At 39.8% G+C, this 19,782-nt stretch overlaps 2 protein-coding genes across 2 annotated transcripts; both read left to right on the top strand.

The window, feature by feature from the left end:
• The first annotated feature begins 312 nt into the window (after positions 1-312).
• Positions 313-1,613, top strand: crybb1l3 (crystallin, beta B1, like 3). Its single transcript, XM_068584486.1, has 5 exons — positions 313-378; positions 492-610; positions 707-839; positions 1,184-1,326; positions 1,445-1,613. The coding sequence occupies exons 1-5, from the start codon at positions 313-315 to the stop codon at positions 1,611-1,613; spliced, it is 630 nt and encodes a 209-aa protein (XP_068440587.1).
• Positions 1,614-3,132: 1,519 nt separating this feature from the next.
• unc119a1 (unc-119 lipid binding chaperone a1) lies at positions 3,133-19,470 on the top strand. The gene is made up of 5 exons (XM_068584485.1): positions 3,133-3,530; positions 16,738-16,848; positions 17,188-17,278; positions 18,231-18,403; positions 18,545-19,470. The coding sequence occupies exons 1-5, from the start codon at positions 3,407-3,409 to the stop codon at positions 18,655-18,657; spliced, it is 612 nt and encodes a 203-aa protein (XP_068440586.1). The 5' UTR covers positions 3,133-3,406; the 3' UTR covers positions 18,658-19,470.
• The last annotated feature ends 312 nt before the right edge of the window (positions 19,471-19,782 follow it).

The following is a 19,782-nucleotide window of genomic DNA, read 5'->3' on the forward strand; positions in this document are numbered from 1 at the left end:
AAAAACCATCACAATATAAAGGTACCCAGCTATCTAGAAATCACTTATTTCATATGTCCCTTTAATATGATGATTGACAGAAGAGCTACTGTATGAACAAGAAAATGTTCCCTTAAAGCCAAAAGGCAAACAATGAATGAATGAATCTTAAGGAACCTGACTCTTTTCAACAAGAGGATCCCTTGTGCTCACACACAACTATTGGTGTAAATGCTGGATTTCATTAGTAAAGAAACAGTAAAGTCTGCAAAGCCCCTCAAAGATATGTAAAAATGTCTGACTGACTTTGTGCTTCTGTCTCTAGATCAGATCATGTCTCACTCAGGTGCTCAAGGTAGTATTGGCAGCCACTCTGCCATTGGGCTGCGCAGTAACAAGGTACTTACACTATTTTATTTTTAATGAACTAATCATAAAAACAAAAATTATTTATGGAAAATGTTGTTTTTTTTCTGCAGAGATAAATGCAAACAGCTTGTTTTACCTTTCAGATATACCTCTATGAATATGAGAACTTCCAAGGCCGTAGGATGGATCTTTCTGCAGAGTGCAGAAACCTGTGCGAGAAGGGTTTCGATAGAATCGGTTCCATCAGAGTAGAGTGTGGACCGTAAGTTACCACATCTGCCATCAAAATTTGTGTTACAACACTGACTACATTCTTCCTAAATTAAACATGGATCTGTCTTTCTATCTATTTCTCAAGCTGGGTGGGTTATGAGCAGCAGAACATGACTGGTGAGATGTTCATGCTGGAGAAGGGAGAGTATCCCCGCTGGGACACCTGGTCCAACAGTTACAGGTGTGACCGCTTCATGTCAGTCAGGCCCGTCAAAATGGTGAGTTGTCTAGCTGTAATTTCACTACATCTTCTATTGGGACGAGGGAAAGTGCTTTTTATGGATGCTCTTATATGTTTATTTATAGGCACATTCCACTGCCAGTATTTTGGGAATAAAGCTTGTATAAGCTGACATTTCTCTTGCTACTATATTTCTATTTGACGATGTTCTGATTAAAAAAAAACATGGACAGCTACAGGTGTTCAATGTTTTCCCCAGAGGTGTAGTCCTGGCTTTTAAAACAGAATTATTATCCAAACCAGAAGCTGCACCTCATGCCTCTACATACATTTATTTATATTTTTAAAAAAGCAGTTAAAAGTGAATTGGGTCTCTTACAGGATCCCCAGGACCACAAGATTTGCCTGTATGAGTGTCCCAACTTCGAGGGTCGTAAGATGGAGGTGTGCGATGAGGATATCCCAAGCCTGTGGTCTTATGGCTTCCAGGACCGCGTTGCCAGCATTCAGGTCACCGGTGGAACGTAAGTCATTTTTGTTCATCAGAACTAAAAAATAACTAAAAGGGCATGCAGCTAGAGAAGCTACAATACAAGTAGATCTTTGTGGTTCACTTTTGTTTCTCTCTACTTCCCCTCACAGCTGGGTGGGCTACCAGTACCCTGGCTATCGCGGCTACCAGTATGTGTATGAAATGGGACCTTACAAGCACTGGAACGAGTGGGGAGCCCACCACCCCCAGATCCAGTCCATGCGCAGGGTGAGGGACATGCAGACACACCGCAGAGGCTGCTTCGAGATGACCGCATAGAGAGGAGTCCAGCAGACTGTGGGCTAAAAGGAGGGAATAGCAAAGGGGTCAGGCTTGCCACGCTGCTAACCATCCCTTGAAGATTCTTCAACCACCACCTAGCCACATAAGCTAATGGCTTTTGAATATTGTTATGCTTTTACTGGTAGGTTTGGGAGTATGTGGCACCGTGAATGATTCTCATAAGAAACTCTGATTGTCACAGACTTCCAGCATAACTGTAACACCGGTAAAAACTGAAGCAATACTCTCTGTCTACAGACCTCGTAGAAAGATTATGAAAGGGGGATTAGAGGGGATTATTTGATAGTTTTTGTTTATTAGTTTGTTTCAATGCTATTATAACCCTTTTATTTTATTTTTATTTACTCGCCTACGTGTTTCTAGCTGACATGATGCCAATAAGCTGGTTCACCAAAGCGCTATCCCACTCCTGGGTCCACAGATTTTAGAGAGTAAAGGGATAAACAATCATAACCTTCCTTACGAAGTACTACCATGGACAGCTCTCAGCTCTGCACATGCCCTGCAGTAAGCTCGCCAAGCAGAGGGAGGCACTATCTGCTCATATCAAAGCAACAGGCTCACTTCACTGAAAGGATGAAGGCACTGGCCAGTCTGTGAATAACAAGAGAAAAGTGTCTGTGCAGGGTTGCGTTTTGCAAATGTGATTATCTTTTGGCTGGCCTGTTTCATCTCATTGATGGGGCTGTTCGGAAGATTTGCATTATACACTTTCTCAGGGATGCTGGCATCTGGAAAGCAACTTTCCAATGAAGAAAAATGAAATAAAAATATTATAAAGCTGCTTTTGTGTATTGTATTTTTCTTCAGGGTCATAAAGGTCATATTCGCAAATGTTATTTAAAGGGTCACTAATTAATTGTATTAACAATGAGTAAAAGGAATATATGTGAAGAGAATTATTGGCCAACTGAGTCTCTAGCCCTGAGAAGTGCATGTAGTCGTTTAGCGAAATGTTTTGGTCTTCTGGCCCACAACTTCTGGCACACAACCATGTTGACTTTCTCATCAACAGCTGTTTGCATCAATAAATCTCTGATAAATCCATTGTACACTACTCACTGGCACCAAACTAAGTTATAGACTGGCTGGAGCTAAATCACCAGATATGTCCTTCATCAGAGCAGACGTGCATCCACTAGGAAGCCAGAAACATGACAATGTGAGCATAACGACATTGTAAGCTATAAAAAGCCAAACCACAAAAAGATATTTCACTTCACCTTTAGGTTCTTGGAGACCAACATGCACACTATAACCTGTAACTTACACAATGGCAACAGCTCACCTAAACAACCAAATGTCATTTCAAGATGTTATTTCTGACCCCTGTGAACATCTTCCTCGCCGGATGTGGGAGCTCATATTGAGTAATCAGTTGCCGCTCCTAAAGCCCAGCCATGCACGCACTGGTGTATCAGCAGATGACGAGGCGCGCAGACTGTCAGCCACGCACCACTGGTCGGTTTAAAGCCGCAGGATTTGGATTAAATAGCTTGTGAGAGAACCGATGAGCCTTGGGCACGGGAGGGGAGGGAGCTAAGGGGCTGATTTTTATCTTTTACCGGATCGAGAAGGGGAGGAGGCACGGGGAATGAGTTATTCTTGTAGCAGCACCGAGCCTGTTTGCTGTGCGGTGTATTAGCCGGCGCGCAACTAAAGGCTGCGACGCAAGTAAATCGGCTCCTGCGGCGACGACGCCGAGAGCACCAGAAAGCCTCAGCTCCTGCTAGGTCGCGAGCCGAACAGCCAGTCCTCTTCTTTTGGACATGAAAGTGCAGCAGGGCTGCAACTCATCAGACATGGGGATCCCGGTTACAACTGAAGAAGAACTGCGCAGAAATACCGTAATAACGCCCGACGATGTGCTCGGGTTGCAGAAGATCACCAAGAGTAAGTAACCTTCTACTGTAATGTGCACGACGGGGAGAGTAGTTAACTCTCTAGTTCTAGCCCACAGTTAGAAGAGATTAGTGAAACCCACCTGATTTTGCTTCCTTGTTCATTGCCTTAATAATGTTACATGTTCCCTGCCTTCGTTCACGGTTGTTATTGACTGTCTGGAGGACCGAGTCACAGATACCATGGACAGCGACATGGAGAGTCTCTGTAGCCTTAAGTCAACCGGTGTGTATCACATTCAAAGAGCAGTTACAGGTGGATTGCCTTGTTACAGTCAGGCTTCTATTTGATTTGATTACTCTTTTGATTAGACATTATGGGGCAAGCAGGTGGAGTTTCCCTGTTGCTAATAATACTAGCAGGTGTGATTGTAAGTGTGTGCCTCTCTCGGTGTCGGAGTGTTTGGTATATTGCAAGAGAGAGAAGGTTATTGAATACTTCCTGTTGTACTTCTCAAATCCTGCTGGAAAATAAATCTGCTCGTACTTTATCCTCACCTCAAGACAGCTGTGGCTCAGAGGTAACAGGTGGCCAGAGATGTGATCCAATGATTATAGTCACAGACGGTAGTCAGGCTGAGCAAATACAAGAGAAGAATACTATCAGCCTTTGGAAAATGTTTATGGCATAGAAACAGGACAGGGTAAACTGTTAAACGCCTGGTTGCAAGTAAAATCAGAGGAGTTTTACATACTTTAAAATTCTTTTTCACAAGTGTAATATTTTTTTTAATATTTGTTATTTTTCTTATTTTTAGAGATAAAGTAATTGCTATAAATACCTTGCCTTTTGATAGAGGTTACTTCATAAGTTTAATAATCAGATTAAAAATAATTCTTTACCGAAAAGTTAGTTTGTCAAATAAATACAAATTAATAACTTGATTCCAGGTGTAAATTTTAGCCTTTTTTTTGGAGCTTTCAACATTATTCCATTAACTTCATCAGTGAATGTGAGCAAACAATTTAGAAACTGTGAATGGGGGTTGGTATTGTGGGCCTTGCCTTTTGGGGGGTGTAATGATTTTCTTTTCCTTTTTTGTTTTCTACCTAAACTACAATTCCAAAAACATAGCATGAAGAAAAATCCAAATTGATCCCGAAAAATGTGTGAATATCTGCAATTTTATTTTTGCTATCAGTAACATGTTTTAAATTGGATTTCCACTCACAATTTGATTAATTTGTCTTTTAATGAACTGACAACCTTAGACAAAGAAGTAATTATGTATTCTTGTTTCCTAAAGGGTATATTTGCATTCACTTTCATTCATTCATATTCATAGCAGTGGTTGATGATGAAGTCACGAGTGAAAACTGAACCCCTCAAATCTAAACACCAACTTTTTGCTCTCAGACCATCAATTCTGTTTTCATTCGGTATCCCATACGCACAAATGCAATACAAGAGCTCTGTTAGTGCAATTATACCTGAATCTGTCCATTATACATAAAGCACTAATCTCTGCTCTCGACCGGCATCCACGTATTCTGGATTATGTCAGGAGGGCTGGAATGCAGCGATAACTAATCCCGAAACAGGTTTGACCCTGCAGCCGGAGCATAGTGAGTTTGTTTACATTGTGGATGTCTCATTAGACGTGCAGTTGTTTTGTCAGTTGAGTCAGTTGAACATTTCAAAAGAAAGATATTATATGTGGAGTATTTTCTCAAATTAGATACTTGATGATCGAGGATGGTTGCTGTAACCCATCAACAATTATATTCATCTTAATTTGAACCATAGCTGGAGGATGTTTGGGTTTACAAATTAATTTGAATCTGCTTCCATGTTTCCTGACAAGGGCACAAAAATGTCTCTCCTAGGCCCAATCTCAAACGACAAACCATACCACAGAGAAAAGCATATTGTGCGGCACAATTCAGGCTTTTATTTTCTGTTGCAAGAGAACAAAATCCATGGCATGAAAAGAGGGAGGCAGAAAATGCGTCACCCTGCAGTGTAAATTACTTTTACAGTTGTGCTTTTGGGAGGTAAATGCCACCATTTTGGGGAAACCCAGCTCCAGTCTGTCATGCTGGTTCAGTGCTGATAAGCGAGGCAGAGCGCCTCATTGACACACAGGCGGAGAGGAGAATAAATATAATCCAGGCAGTAGAGAAACACTCGTGATGTGAAAAGGCAGTTGTTAAAGGCAGGGGAAAGGTAAAATAATTAATTATCCTTTATTATAATCAACATACATTAAATAAAGCAATACCCAGGGGTCAAAATGTTGTTAAGGCCTTGTTGGTGAAGTACAGGTGACACAATTAAATAAGATTCAGGAAGTCCAGTTTGTATAACAGATTAACTAGTTTAAAAGTGTATCAAGACTGTACAATGGTTTATAGGCTACTCAGACAGGATTGTACAACTTGGCTATCATGCTGCCAAAGCTGCAGTTAGCAAGCGAAGAACCCAAACAGGGAAAATCTACTTTCTGAGAAAACACAGAGACTAAATACAGAAGGACAGGATGGTCTAAGGAACAGAGGAGACTAATCAGAGTGGGGCAGACAATCAAAACACACAAAGACATGGAGGAAAACCAAATATTGACACATGAGGAAGGAACTTATCAACATAAAACAGGAAACACTACAAGAAAATGTCTAAACCTTGACACACATTTTGATATACATTTTAGCACAGAACAAGGACTTTCATGTTGTCTCCCTTCAATGAAATTATAAATTCATTTAATTGGAGGCTGAAACTAATTCAATGTCCATTTGACACGTTTGAAAATGTGTGACACTGTCTGTTATGTGCAGATGTTGGGGTAGAGAAGACAAGATGTATATAGGTAGATGGAGCTGTGATGACAAACATGTTCATACCTGTTCTGACTGGACACGCAGAGGTTGGATGAAAGGTCTTCTGTTCACAGATAGTGGTGAACACTTTGGCAATCACGGTGTTGCACTGGTACACATGGAAAGAACTTGGGAGAGAAGTTTGAATCCTACCACTTCCTGCGTGAAGTAGACATGCTTGTTTGATTTTTAGTTTAAAAAAGTTACATAACTGTGAACAAAATCTCTTAGATCTCATTACAGTTTCGAATGGAAGGGATGAATAAGCTCTAAATCACTTGATCCTGAATCAACACTGATGTGTACTTTTTCCCCATCCAAATGATCTACTCAGCACAGCCTGGTTCCTTATACACTAATGGGTGATCAATTATTTGCCCTTAATAAGTCTGCAACACAGAGCAGTGCTTTATCTACGTTGGGTGGGATTTCCACTCTGTGATGTCTGCCAACACAATGGATACAGCTTTAATTAAAATTGATTGGTGCAGCCGGCTCTTAATCTCCCATGCACAGCTGTCACAAGGTTACTCTTTCATGGTGATTTGACATGAAGAGAGACGGCTTGTTGCATCCACATCAGTAATCAACACAATCTCATGAACTGTTTTTTATTGGTGCTTCCTCTTTCTCTTTGAACCAGGCAGTTGTTGACACACTCAGGGTCAAATTAACTCAATATCCAACCATTTATCAAATTCAAGGTACATTATGTAAGATTGTCCTTTTATAGGGTTATTGATCAATACCAATAACTATAGTGATTAGTAATAGGGATTATTGTCTGGTGCTGATATTTCTGGCAGAAGCTCTGTCTTAAAGTCGCACACTGCCAGCTGTGTGCATTTTGGACTTAAATTGACAAAAACAGAAATATATGCAGTCAACACCATCCATATATATTAAGCTACCTCTACTTCTTCAGGTTTTGCTACTAAATCTCATTATCTCAGGCCGGCATGCAAAGAAGATCCTCTTTGAGGTAAAGCCATCATACATTTCTTCACAGCTCAATGTTCTCATGATCATGGACGATATGCCTCTTACATAGCACAAGTGGATTTTGAGTGGCGTGCACATTATAATTACAGCGGGATTTACATAAGTACATAATTATGATCCAAGCTTAACATCATTAAAAACATTTATTTAGCTTTAAGACCCAACCTTTTTTCTCAAGGCCCCACAAAATAAAGCAATGGCTTGTGACCCATTTTAACTGGTTCCATACAAGTTTGAGATCTTAAAAAAGTGGTCATTCTCGAGGCCAAGACCTATCTCAAGTACTACAACACTGACTGTATGTCTTAATCAATACATGCATATACCCTGTATATTTTAACCAGGAACCTTTGTTCTCCTGAATGGCATTTACGGATTAAATAAGTAGATATCAATTAAGATATTTATCTCAGCACTAGATTCACATTAGATGCACAAAAGAGAGAGAGACACAGCAGCTGAAATGCTGTCTTGCTTCACATGTACAGTTATAGCTTGAATCACACATTCATGTTTTGAAAAAACATTTAATTCACAAATATTACAATAATCGACTCTACTGTCTTTTACTGAATATGCATCGTTGATTGAATGATTTGTATTGATTTGCTTCACAGGTTGGTTAAACAGCATAAATGCATTTATTGTTGTTCAATTTGATTTAATTTAATTCAGTTCATTTTGTATAGCCCCAAATCCCAAATCCCAAATTTACCTGACAATCTGTTCACACACGACATCGCTGTCCGGCACCTCACATCGGATCAGTGAAAAACTCCCCCTAAGAAATGGAAAAAAGGGAAAAAACCTTCAGGAGAGCAACAGAGGAGGATCCCTCTCCCCAGATGGACAGAAGCAATATATGTTAGCAGAATGAACAGCAAAACAGAGTTACATATGACAGAAATTGTTCATATTATGAGGACTATAAAGTAAGTAAGTAAGTGTATTTATGATGCACATTTCACAGACAAAGGTCACAAAGTGCTGTACAGGAGTCAGGAAAAAACATGTTACAACCAGAATGGCAATAACAAGAGCCAAAAACATTTCAACAGTTAAGAGACACAGTAAAATACACATTAAAATATGGAGCAGTAAAAAACACAATAAAACGAATAGAGAAAATAAATCAATAAAACGAGATAAAAAGCAGGTCATAGAGCATGTGTTGAACCAAATGCCAGTGTGAGCAGGTATGTTTTTAGTAAGTTTCTAAAAGACCATAATCAGAAAACCATAGTGTGCAAGGCAGAGCGTTCCATAGATTTAGTGCTACTACCTCAAAAGCTCGGTCACCACAGGTCTCAAGGTGAGTGTGTGGGACGGACAGTAGGTTTAACTGGTTGGACCTCCACCATATGATGGAGTCTGACCTGAGAATGGGAGTGATATGAGACCATCTATTTGTCCTCGTCAGCAATCTGGCAGCAGCATTTTGGATTACCTGCAACCTGTTCATCGCAGATTTCCTGAGTGCGGAGAAAAGTGTGTTGCTGTAATCAATATGTGAAGAGATAAAAGCATGTATGATCATCTCTAATTCAGCCGTATACAAATCTCAGTTTTGTAATGTTTAGTATGTGGAAGAAGCAGGATCTAGACATGGTAGTCGTGGTTATTCTGGGCTCTAATTCAATAAAACCCTTTTATATCTTAAGTTTCTCTGGTCACAAGGCTTTTTCTCTTTTTTAGATCCTGCCCATAAAGGGAGGACGACAAATCATTGGTGTCCCTCCAAGTCCATCTCACAGCCTTGCCCCTAAATAAATATAAGTGCTGTGTGTGTGTGTGTGTGTGTGTGTGTGTGTGTGTGTGTGTGTGTGTGTGTGTGTGTGTGTGTGTGTGTGTGTGTGTGTGTGTTTGTGTGCGTGCGTGCGTGCGTGCGTGCGTGCGTGCGTGCAGGCGTGCTTGTGGAAAGAGAGGTTAGATCACACACTGTAATTATGTGATGTCACATGGACTGCCTGAAGAAAGGACATTTCTTTGGCTAGATCCACCCACTGAAAAAGATTTCTGTCCAGTGGTGTAGTGGCTCACAGCAAGACCTCACAGCAAGAGGGGCCAGGGTTCGATCCCTGATCCTGGGCGTTTCTTCTGAGTGGAGTTTGCACGTTCTACCCGTGGCAGTGTGGGTTCCCTCCTGGTTCTCTGGCTTTCTCCCGCAGTCCAAAGTCATGCAGCTTAGGTTAATTGGAGACTCTAAGTTGCCCATAGGTGCGAATGTCTGTCGCTCTGTGATAAAACTGGCGACCTGTCCAGGGTTCACCTTCGCCCAATGTCAGCTGGGATCGGCTCCAGCGACCCCGCAACCCTGGAAAGGATAAGCCGTTCTGATAATCGAACGGAGTACTAACATGTCTGAAAACAAATATTACATGACGATTTACATACACTGGGTATGCAATATAAACACAAAGTAGATGTTGTTTAGTTACAGAAAATACAGCATATGTATTATACTATATTAGTAAAACCTATAGTACCTACTAGTAATCAAAGATCAGGTTTGATAATTAAGATTTTACTTTTTAAAACTTGTGCATAACCGTATCAAAAGATATGTATTATAAAAGGGAAACATGCGGTTTCGCTTTCTTGCCAAGAGTTAGATAAGAAGATCTTATCGCTCATGTCTAAGTGCTAAATATGACACTATCGACTACAGTTAGCCTCACCAAAAAGACTGAAAACAGCTAGCAAAGCTAACCAAATCTGCCTACCAGCACTACTCAAGCTCACTAATTAACATTGTATGCCTTGTTTGTTTAATCATTTGTGGGCTTTAGAAGTGCAATAAGGCCGATTTTGTTATCTTCAGACGGCTAGCTGTTTCACCCTGTTTGCAGGCTTTATGCTAAACTAAGCTAACTGTTTCCAGGCTGTAGATTCAGATCACTGTAGAAATTAGAGTTGTCTAGATCTACTCATCTAACTCTCTTATCTGATTCAGCCGCTCTGAAAGCAACCTCTCCACGAACCTCAGCGTTTGCCAGTTCGCCTATAGGTGCTATTAAAGTAGAGACATGTAACAGCCTGCCATGCACAGGTGCACCCTACATCATGATGTGGACATCAATGTGTACTGCTAATGTCACATGCTGCCTTTGGCTATGGATTATTTCAACGCAAAGACAAGAAAACATGCCTGCATTGTTCTTCCTCATGTTCTGGGATAAATTCATCATGCAGTCTTTGCATTGATCGAAGACCACAGGGTCAAATTGAAAGAATAAGGCATGTGAAGTCAATCCCTGTGCCGAGAGTCTGTAACTCCGGGCTAATCTTGGGGATTAAGGAGCTATAAATGGCAGCTTGCTTGCTCTTCATGAGTGCCACTTTGGTGTCAGACAGGCTCTTTGTATCTAAACACAGGAACACAGCTTGACTCAAGACTTGGTGCTAATTTTACTTCCTTTAGAGAGAATGCAGCCAGAGAGATGTTTTCAAGACTATATTGGCTATGTCAAGAGAATGAAAATTATTATGTTAAACAAGAATTTGCTGTCGGTTTTTAGCTCTATGACTAATACCTATCAGCATAGATGACATTGACCGTTAGAAACAACACTGCAAGGCTAAAAACATTAATTTAAGTACATGGAAATCACAATAAGATAATTGTAGAAAGTCCTGGCAGATCACCTTTGCTGAGAGTTAATTAAATATTTCCCCACAGGAACAAGAAAGCGTACTGTAATCTATCATGTTATAGTGTCATTGAAGACACTGTTGACACGCGTGGATCTGTACTGGCTCCCTGTGTGCTCCAAGCTTGTGAAATATGGCAAAAGGAGGCCTCCAGTTGATAGACGGTGGCTTCAGGTATATACCTTCATCAGACGTGACACATTTGCATACCGTTGATGCCTTACCTAAGATACTCTTCTTTGATTCGCTGCTGCACCTTGTTGTTGCGGAGCAGCCAGGTGGATGAGGAGAAGGAAAAAGACGGGCTAATAGAGCTGGCACACTATCAGAAGGAGCGTTGCTAGGTGACGGTGTTGAAGGAAGTGAAGTGGAGCACTTTATGTGTGTGTGTGTGTGTGTGTGTGTGTGTGTGTGTGTGTGTGTGTGTGTGTGTGTGTGTGTGTGTGTGTGTGTGTGTGTGTGTTTCTGTGTGTGTATGGCGGTGAAAAATCATAAGGAAAGGATAAAGAATAACTGAAATATGAACATGCAGATCATGGTTTACAAGTAAAGGTGATTCATACAATAGGGAGAAAAAAATGCACAAATGTTAAGTTTTTTTAGTAACTGTAATAGTTTGATTGAACTTTGCGTATGTTTTTTGTCTTTGTGTAGTTGTATATTTACAGCAAAAAAAAATACTTCCAACACTCTAAAAGAATAACAACTGCAGAATGTTTTCACTTTTTACAACACCACAAATAGTTAGGATTCACAAAAAGTGAATCCTAAAAGGAATCGTTTAACATTTTGGGACATGTACCTGTTTACTTTTCTGGCGAGTAAGATGTCACTCTGTCTGATGCAGTCACATGGAATAGGAAGTTCTAATCAAGACCTGCATCTCTAAAGATCTGTAAGATCTGTATTGTGTATAATACTCCCATAAACCTCTCAAAAAGTAGTAGTCGGTCGTCATCAGTCAAGCTGCTCTTTAAACTGAGGAAATCAAAGAGGTGTAGTCAATGATAACGGGGTTTGATACGATCTGGTTATGTGTGATTACTCGGTGAAAGTGACTTCACCAGCTGAGCTCTCAGATGAAACGCTCCATCTGTCTTCTTCAGCAAGTCTGGAAAGAAGCCATCTGTGATTCACAAAATGCATCTATTGGTAACCTGCCCACAAAGAGAGTCCCTCTGTGACTCAAGATGCGTCCCCAAAAAGTTATATTTTTGTAAGAAATCATCAATTATGCGGATGACACATATTTTACCCTTTGGAAACCTTTTTTTCAGACATATCTTTTGATATGTTAATATAAAATAATTGTGCTGCAGCCTTTAGGATCAGAAAGGGACAGTTCTGATCTTATCCTACAGCTGCTATTAATACATTAGAAATCCTGTTAATTCACCCTTTATTTATCAGATTACATTGTAGAGATTGATTTCAAAAAGACCACATGACAAGTTGTAGTTGGTGGTATTTGGTTTCTGCACAGATCAGTGTCTCACATCAAATGAACGAGTGGCACCAGAAGGCACTGCATTAAACAGCAGCTCTCTAACCCTCTTACTGAAGTTTGGAAGGCCACATAGAGAGACTTTGCGTTTTTAAGCCAGAGCAACTTAACATGCAGACATCTTGACCATGTCTTATAGTGTTCATCATGGAAACACTCCACTCACATACAGTATGTCAACAGCAGAGAGATGCAACAGCTTGAAGTTTATATAAACTACACATGCACCAACGCACGCACGCACACACACACACACACACACACACACACACACACACACACATACACGCACAGACACACACTTATTGAATATATGCAAGCATATATAAAATGCTTAAGAGAAACATAATTTCCCATCAACGATATTGCAAACTAGCAGTCTATAGTTATTGCTGATTAGTTCTTGATATGACTGGGGATGTTCAGTTAATCTAAATATCATTTTTTGCATGTAAAAGTTATTCCCAAATTTCGAATAAGTGAACATTGTTTGATATGAAAAATATAAAAGGTGGCATATTCTTCTTCACTCATTTTTTGCATCAAGAGTTTTTTGCAGAAAATGTTCTTTCCAAAGGCCAGTTTTCAGCTCTGTGCCTCACATAGTTGTAAAATATATTTCTTATTTCTATTTAGTGGCATCTAGTGGTGTGTTGCAGACTGAAAAATAACTAAAACCATCTGCTCACCCCTCCTTTTAAAACTGTGTTGAGAACTACGGTGGCCTAGCAGGGTTAGTTATGTTTAGAATTTTACTGCAACTCGGAGCTACTCCTGTCAATACTCTGCTTTTATACATAGAATAAAAAATGTTTTAAAGAATAGTATGAAATATACATAAATACTGTTTATAATGAAGCAACAGTAAGGTTCTCGATAACATTTATTAATTATTAAGTAATTAATATCTCACTGGAAACAGATTTAACATTTAACAAAATGTTAATAAAATAAATAACACTTCTGAGGTAAGTTCATAACAAATGTAGAACACACGCATCTGTCAGTATTAGTCATTCCTCCTGTCTTCTGTGCCTCTGGCTGTTTTGTCTGATGCTTTGTCTTCGTCTACGCATGGTGACCGATTAAATTAGGTTTCACTTTTGTTGACACAGTCTGTCCTTGTTGAACAGATGTATTGAAAAAATGTGCTTTTTACTCCCAAATGCTTTAATGCACATACAGTATCTCTATGTATCCTTCACTTCACCTGGTTCACTTTGCTTTGTGTGTGTGTTTGTGTCTATGAGTGTATGGTTTCAGAAGCTCTGCTCGACAGAGAAATGGATGTGCAGCGTGATAATAAATCAGCTAAAGACATTCAAAAGTAAAAAAGAAACACCAGCAACGTCAGAGCTTAACAATACTCCGGTACGTTGGTACTTGGTTTGTTTAATACCAGGTTTCAGAAAGCATTCCTCGCTATCAATAGTGTAAAACAAGAGAGGCCCTTACTAGAGCCAGTGTCTGTTCTTGGTAGTTCTATAAACATGGCGGTGCAAGATGGTAAATATATATTATGTAAATATAAACTTTCTAAGCTAAGGGAAAGCTAACAATTCTTAGTTTCAGGTAAATATATATTCATTAAGACATGGTTATGAATATCGCTGCCAATTAATCCCCTTAAATGTTAAACACTGTTCCTTTAAACAATAAGCTCTAAATAGATTTTTAGACAAGGTGTCAGGCATGATGTACTGTACTTGACTATAAATATCTTCAAGCAGGTGGCTAAAGCTTGTTTAGCCCATCTGCTCTCTAACCCTCTCAAAACAGTAGAGGATGCAGCAGTGTGAGTTTGTGTATGCGCAGTAACACCGATGCCTTCATGTCGATGTGTATCTTATTCATTTTGGCTGCCATTGTTGCCACTTTACAGTCTTTTCAAATGCGTTGCATGAAGTTATCAGTAAGAAAGACCCTTCAACCTTTATGCAACATATAGGCCTCTAATATTAACTGTTCTTACCATAACCCTGATGAGATAATAAGTGTTTGTGTGTGTGTGTGTGTGTGTGTGTGTGTGTGTGTGTGTGTGTGTGTGTGTGTGTGTGTGTGTGTGTGTGTGTGTGAGAGAGAGAGAGAGAGAGAGAGAGAGAGAGAGAGAGAGAGAGAGAGAGAGAGAGACACTCCCCAACCAACCAGCCGGTCCATGTGACTGTAAAACACAATAAGCCTCTTAGGTCTAATCCTGTCGCGTTGGTAGGGGGGTGTCTTACTGCACACACACACACACACACACACACACACACACACACACACACACACACACACACAGTGCAATCATCACCAAATCAGTCACCCTGCTTAGGTACTTGGGTTTCTTTCTTCCAATGGGCTTGTGTTCAGTGAACTTGGGAGTCTTGCTGTTCAACTCAAACAAAAACCTGTTCAAGGAAAGGGTATCAATGGCTGTGAATGCAAAAAGAACAGCTGCCTCTTTAGTCAACAATATAACATAAAAGGAGGTGTGTGGTTATTTCTTTTTTATGTATTTCTTTTTTATGTACTCTATTTGATACTGTACATTGAACCTTTAAACCGATTTCAGATACTACATTAGAGACATAAAACAAGTGGCACACGCAATAGCAATGACCTTAGTCAAACACTAAAAACTCAAAATGAAATTGGCTCCAGGGCTGTACGTATTGTTTGCTTTATGCCTTGGCACAGTTCAGATGTGTAAAATCCAGGATGAGCATCCAAAAAAAGGTCAGTAGTTCTCCGAGTACTCTGGCAGGCTAATAATGGAAATCAGTTCAGACTTGCTCGTAACAGCTATTACTGTATCTTGACAAAAAACTGCAGAGGTGACCATTTCTCAATAACTGACAGCTTGCTGCCTGACATAAAATGTTTGCTTCTTTCACATGACATCATGAAAAGAGAAGAAATACTGTAGATCCGCGGTGTGAAACTCTTTTTAGTGAAGGGGCCACACGCTGCCCATTTTGAGCTCAAGTGGGCCGGATCAGAAACATCACAGCATAATAACACATAATTAACGACAATGTTTCTCTGTGTTTAAATCATTGGTGAAGGTTTTTAGATGATAAACTCTATTTTAAGGTCTTTCAACATTATGTTAATACTTTGGTTAGCCCATAAAATACACTTTGATTGCCCTTCATTATATTTCAGTTTTTGCAGTCACACTTTAAAGACCTCCCTCTGTGGGCTCATCCTACCGTTCAAATTTGTTTTGGTTGTTTTGAATGAAGTACATGACAAAGACGTAAATGTGATTCTCTCCAAGAGTCGCAAGTTCCGGTTTGTCAATGGTGAATTAGTTAAATTGCTCCCTCTTAACCAATAATTTGCTTGCTAGGTCTCTTTGAAAAATTCCATATGGTTGTTAAGAGCACAATGAGGGGACTTTCATGTCCAAGGGCTTTTAACAGCTGTCAAAAGTCTTTACCTTTTTGATTACATAATACGTTTCAGAAATAAGTATGCATGTCCTTGTGGTTTTCGTTTGCCTAGAAACTGGTGAAAGCCAGAAATACTTCTGGGAATATATTTACAGAGATAGAGCTAAAAATGTAATATGTGACAGAGGGTAGGTGCTTCATTTTAGGGGTGAAGTGAAGCAGTATTAAGTACAATTGTTTTGTATTCAGATTCACATACACTATGCTCCGCTTAAACCAGGGATGTCAAACTCGTTTTAGTGAAGGGGCCACATGCTGCCTATTTTGATCTCAAGTGGGCCGGACCAGAAAAATCACAGCATAATAACACATAATTAACGACAATGTTTCTCTATGTTTAAATTATTGGTGAAGGTTTTTAGATGATAAACTCTATTTTAAGGTCTTTCAACAATTACCTAGAAACATAAAGACCAAAAATTCAGACATCAGCCCTCTGTTTATCTGCCCAGGGCGCTCTTCTGTAGTTTCCCTCCCTTTGTGACACGTTTGTGACGCCACTTTCATGACGTGACCCATGTTTAACGACTTCCAACACAATAATATCAGCGCTCACATCAATTGCGACTGTGGATCAGTGGTTTGTATGTCTGTCTTGTAAGCAGAGGATTAGAGGTTTGAATCCCAGTTCTGCTAATTTTAGTCTAAAAAAAAAATCTTCTGTTGGACTGGACACCCTGGCGCGCTGGATTCGGCCCGCTGGCCAGATGTTTGACACACCTGCTGTAGATGTTTGTAGTATCGGTTGGGAATACAGTCTCAATGGTCTTTTCTCTCTTTTTCAGATTATCTTTGTTCTCCAGAAGAAAATGTCCACATGATCGACTTCACCAGGTTCAAGATCCGTGACATGGAAACAGGGACGGTCCTGTTTGAGATTACCAAACCTCCAACAGGTCAGCTACAACCATAAAAAAACAAAATAACTTATTACAAAACAGAGCCACAAACATCTGAATCCCTCCATGTGGAATAAATCGCAATAAAAGCGTCCTTTTGGGAGCCTCTATGTTCTCTCTGGTACATTTGGCTTCCTGTTGCCATTTTTGACGTCCATGTTTTGTGATGGTCCTTTTTTTTTTATCTCACATGTGTCCTTTAGTTAAAAGATTAGTTTACTTGTTAAATTTTATTGCATGATATGTTTCTTGTCTCTGTGACCATGAAGAGGATAATCACACTGGATAATTTCAACCACCTCTCTTCTTTTCTTTTAAATGTCTATCGTTTTGCAGAAGGCAGAAAACAATGTGACCCAAACGCCGGCCGTTTTGTCCGATACCAGTTCACCCCAGCCTTCCTGCAGTTGCGGCAGGTCGGAGCCACGTAAGTTTACATTCAGTGAGAGAGCAAGAGACACGTTTCCGCAACAGCTGAATGATACAATAATGTGTGATCAACCCTGCTGCACAGACAGAAAACCCATACCGGATGTGGGAGGTGTGTAGGCGTCAGTGTGGGGCGACAGGCTGACGATGATAAGTGTGAACATACAGAGCAGCCGAGCCCACCTGCTGAGTCAGCCACCAAATAGCTGTCAGAGCTTCTGAGTTGTGTTCATCATCAGACTCCTACTTTGTACTCTGTGACTGACTGCAGATGTAAATCCAATACAATATCTAATGTATTTGGATAATCCATGAGGTCTCATGAAAAAAGGCTCAATGTATGTTTGATACTACGTGCTTTGTGCGTCATGTAAAAGAAGAGGTGTTGTGTTTCATTTAGACCAGTGGCTCAGAAAAGGTAATGTGTTCATTGTAGTTCTAGAAGAACATTTTAAAAGACAATTATGTTTAAAATGTGGGCTTTATTTTCATAGTTATCTTTATTCTTGCCTGTAATTTGGCAATTGTGTAAAAACACTCAACTTGTGTTTCTATTCATAATGCCACAGATATATTTTGTCTCCCATTTGAATCCAATATTTTTACAGACTGAGATCCAAGGGGCGTGCTTTTTTTTTTATCAGACCAACAAAGAAGAAAAGCACAAAACATGTAATTTAAAGTTGGGTGTAGAAATCTGTGAAATCGCCAATAACACAGTTTAATTGATGAACTGATTGACTTAGTTGTAATGATGTTCCTATATGTTAGCAATTCATTTCTATCATTATTAATGTAATTATAAGCATTAGCACCAAAACTACATAATTACTATCTATAACGTAGTTTATATAAACTGGAATTAACCTTTACCTGAGCTTTGAGCAGTCCCCAAAGTTTCTCATTTGCTTCCAGGTTGATGAAAACATTTCCTCCCTGTGTTTCTGCAGAGTTGAGTTCACAGTGGGAGACACGCCCATCAACAACTTCCGCATGATTGAGAGACACTACTTCCGCAATCAGCTGCTCAAGAGCTTTGATTTCGAGTTTGGCTTCTGCATGCCCAGCAGCAAGAACACATGTGAGCACATCTACGAGTTCCCCGCGCTGTCTGAGGAAATCAGTGAGTGTCGCACACAAAGCTCCAACACACACCTGCATGACCAAAAGGGACAAACACACCCACACAGAGACGTTTTCTCAGATCTAACAGGATTTAATGATGTAAAATCTGCGTGCGGGGTGTTTCTTTTGTCTTTCTCAGTGCGCGAGATGATCCTGCACCCTTACGAGACGCAGTCTGACAGCTTCTACTTTGTGGACAACAAGCTGGTGATGCACAACAAGGCAGACTATTCCTACAGTGGGGGGCCATAGGAAGACCACCCTCCACCTTCCCCTCCTCCCTAGTCTAGACATTTTACATGACATGTACCAGTTCAGGACCAGAAACAGATGAACTAATGGACATTTCACTGGTGTTAAACGCTCTTGTCTCCCTCCTGTTCACGGCATAATTTCTCATTCAGGTATTCAGCTGTCAGACCAATAGATTTCTCCCTTGGCCTCTTTGCAGGAACACCGAATTCTGCCAGTTTTATGATCATTTTGCGTCAATGTGTGTGAGCGAGTGTGTGGGCAGCTAAGTGTCTGTACATACTGTTGATTTCAGTTTGTATATGTGGGTTCCACTTGATCATCAGCAAGACGTTACATTGTGTGTGTTTTAATAGCAAATAAAATGAAGAGAGAAAGGCGACAGTGAGTCAGAGACACACCATGAGACATAAAGAGAAATGAAGTTACCCGAAAAAAGTTTAATAATAATGAATCCATTCAGATGTACATTTATATAGTTTGTATAGGAAGCTCATTACATTTTTACTCCAGACGTTTCTTAAAGTTCTTGTAGCACACATCTGAATGATTCATCCTGTCATCGTTCATTTGAATGACCAACAGAAATGTGTACTTTGTCAATGTGAATGTGTCATTTGTTGTAAGTTTCCACGTAGTACTACTACTAGCCTTTAAGGAGTATTTTTTAAATAAATAGCCACTTTGAAGTGTCGGAAAACCAATAACATACCAATTTTGATATCCAGTACGTTCTCTGTAGTACTGAACACTGTGTATACTTTAATTATGATGAATGTTTTAAGTATAAAATGAAAAGGTTTTGAAAGCGGAATTCCATCACTGCAATAAATATTTTTCCGAAGTCTTGATATCCATTGTTTGTTTGTTTTTTCACAAAAGATTCAACTGAAGCGAGAAAGTAAAAATCATGTTGAGCAGATAACAGGTGTTCAAAACAGTGAAGCTTACAAATAATTAGAATCAGCTGAAACAGAGCAGTGATAAAAGATTGCTTCTGTACATGTTTTACGACTCCTGTCGGCTCACCTAACTAGGAGAGGACAAGTGGATGTATTATTAGACTTGTATTTAGAAATGATTTGATAAATAGTTTTTAAAAAAAGTATATTTATTTCCTTTTTG

This window comes from Clinocottus analis, unplaced genomic scaffold (assembly GCF_023055335.1).
Source record: "Clinocottus analis isolate CAN_PGR_092001 unplaced genomic scaffold, fCliAna1.0.p SCAF_2, whole genome shotgun sequence".
NCBI classification, from domain to species: Eukaryota; Metazoa; Chordata; class Actinopteri; order Perciformes; family Cottidae; genus Clinocottus; species Clinocottus analis.

Coding starts and splice junctions, on each gene's coding strand:
- unc119a1 (XM_068584485.1), top strand. CDS start 3,407: ATGAAAGTGCAGCAGGGCTGCAACTCATCAGACATGGGGATCCCGGTT. Junction 17,279..18,230: donor TTGCGGCAGGTCGGAGCCAC/GTAAGTTTACAT, acceptor GTGTTTCTGCAG/AGTTGAGTTCACAGTGGGAG. Junction 18,404..18,544: donor CGCGCTGTCTGAGGAAATCA/GTGAGTGTCGCA, acceptor TGTCTTTCTCAG/TGCGCGAGATGATCCTGCAC.
- crybb1l3 (XM_068584486.1), top strand. CDS start 313: ATGTCTCACTCAGGTGCTCAAGGTAGTATTGGCAGCCACTCTGCCATT. Junction 611..706: donor ATCAGAGTAGAGTGTGGACC/GTAAGTTACCAC, acceptor CTATTTCTCAAG/CTGGGTGGGTTATGAGCAGC. Junction 1,327..1,444: donor ATTCAGGTCACCGGTGGAAC/GTAAGTCATTTT, acceptor TTCCCCTCACAG/CTGGGTGGGCTACCAGTACC.